Here is a 1,443-nt window from a genome sequence, read left to right on the forward strand (position 1 = left end):
ACGTGAAGCACCTGGTTCTTTTCCTCCATGAGGCTGTCCTGGTGCAGTACATGGACACACTCAAGCTTGCAGTGCCCTCTCTCATCTATACCTTGCAGAATAATCTCCAGTATGTTGCCATCTCCAACCTGCCAGCTGCCACTTTCCAGGTGAGCCCAAAGCCCAGCATGGCCCCAGAGGAACTGGCTGGGGTGGGGGATATAGGATGTTTGGGGAGGAAATACTGCAAAGTGCAGGGGCTGTGTCTCCTGTGGAATGGAATGCCCTTGGCTCTTCCTCAACCTCAGTTTCCTCATCTGTGAGAACTGGGAAGGGAAATGGTAATAGTAGCTACTCACTGGGATGCTGGAATGATTAAAAGAAATAATATCTGTGAAGAGCCCTTGGTTGGTGATGGATAAGCTTTAGGCTATTTACAGGTGGCTTCTTTAATTGGTTAAAGAGCCTGGATTCTGGCGCCAGGCTGCCTGGGTTCAAATCCCAGCTCTGCTGCTTTCCAGCTGTGTGATATTGGGCAAGTCACTTAACCTTTCTGTCTCTCTTTAAATTGGACATTGCAATAGTACACTTCTTTTGTGAGGATTAAATGAATTCATGTGAAGTGCTTAGACCCACACCTGGCACACACAGTAAGCTCTATGTAAATGTTTACTGATGTTATTTCATAACGGATTCATTTGTATCAATATGTACAGATTCATTTGTATCAATATGTATTTATCAAGACCTCCCTCATCAGGACGTTTACAATTCATTCATTACCTGTTGTGTGAGGTACTTCAAATAAGTCAGTCATATTTACAGATGATTATGTCAGGGCTCAGGGTAAGTGCTTCATCCCTTTTCACATAGCTGGGACACGGGGTTGGGATGTGGACTTGGCTGTGGTCCGGGGCATCCTTGCACAGCCATCCTCCTGTGTACTTTCTGGGAGGCACCTCAGAGCTGTGTAGTTGCATCCCAGTCAGTGGCCAGCAGCTGGATATCTTTGCTGTTTTTACGGCCATCTACTCTGCCCTGTGCCTCCACTGTGCCTGGGGGCCCACAGTGGGCGCCATCCCCCATGTGCACATGTTGGGGTCGGGATCAGCCCTCAGTGCCTTCTGCATGCCGCTCACAGGTGACGTACCAGCTGAAGATCCTGACCACAGCACTGTTCTCCGTGCTCATGCTGAACCGCAGCCTCTCCCGGCTGCAGTGGGCCTCCCTGCTGCTCCTCTTCACTGGCGTCGCCATTGTCCAGGCACAGCAAGCTGGTGGCGGGGGTCCACGGCCACTGGATCAGAACCCTGGGGTGGGCCTAGCGGCTGTGGTGGCTTCCTGTCTCTCCTCAGGCTTTGCCGGTGTCTACTTTGAGAAGATCCTCAAAGGCAGCTCAGGCTCTGTGTGGCTGCGCAATCTGCAGCTGGGCCTCTTTGGCACAGCCCTGGGCCTGGTGGGGCT

The 1,443-nt window shown here is 51.5% G+C and overlaps 2 protein-coding genes across 2 annotated transcripts in view; one reads left to right on the plus strand and one right to left on the minus strand.

Moving 5' to 3' along the window:
* Positions 1–1,443, minus strand: part of LOC104991757 (lipase member I-like) — a gene marked incomplete at its 5' end in the record, with an annotated part of 46,777 nt that overhangs the window by 38,223 nt on the left and 7,111 nt on the right. The window lies entirely within an intron of this gene.
* The window catches only part of LOC104991753 (UDP-galactose translocator), a gene marked incomplete at its 5' end in the record, with an annotated part of 1,874 nt that continues 433 nt past the window's right edge, over positions 3–1,443 (plus strand). Inside the window, 2 exons of the mRNA XM_010844342.1 lie at positions 3–149; positions 1,121–1,440. Of these exons, the coding sequence (XP_010842644.1) occupies positions 3–149; positions 1,121–1,440 (467 nt within the window). The remainder of the gene's footprint in view (positions 150–1,120; positions 1,441–1,443) is intronic.

Source organism: Bison bison, unplaced genomic scaffold (genome assembly GCF_000754665.1).
Source record: "Bison bison bison isolate TAMUID 2011002044 unplaced genomic scaffold, Bison_UMD1.0 scf7180017864200, whole genome shotgun sequence".
NCBI lineage: Eukaryota > Metazoa > Chordata > Mammalia > Artiodactyla > Bovidae > Bison > Bison bison.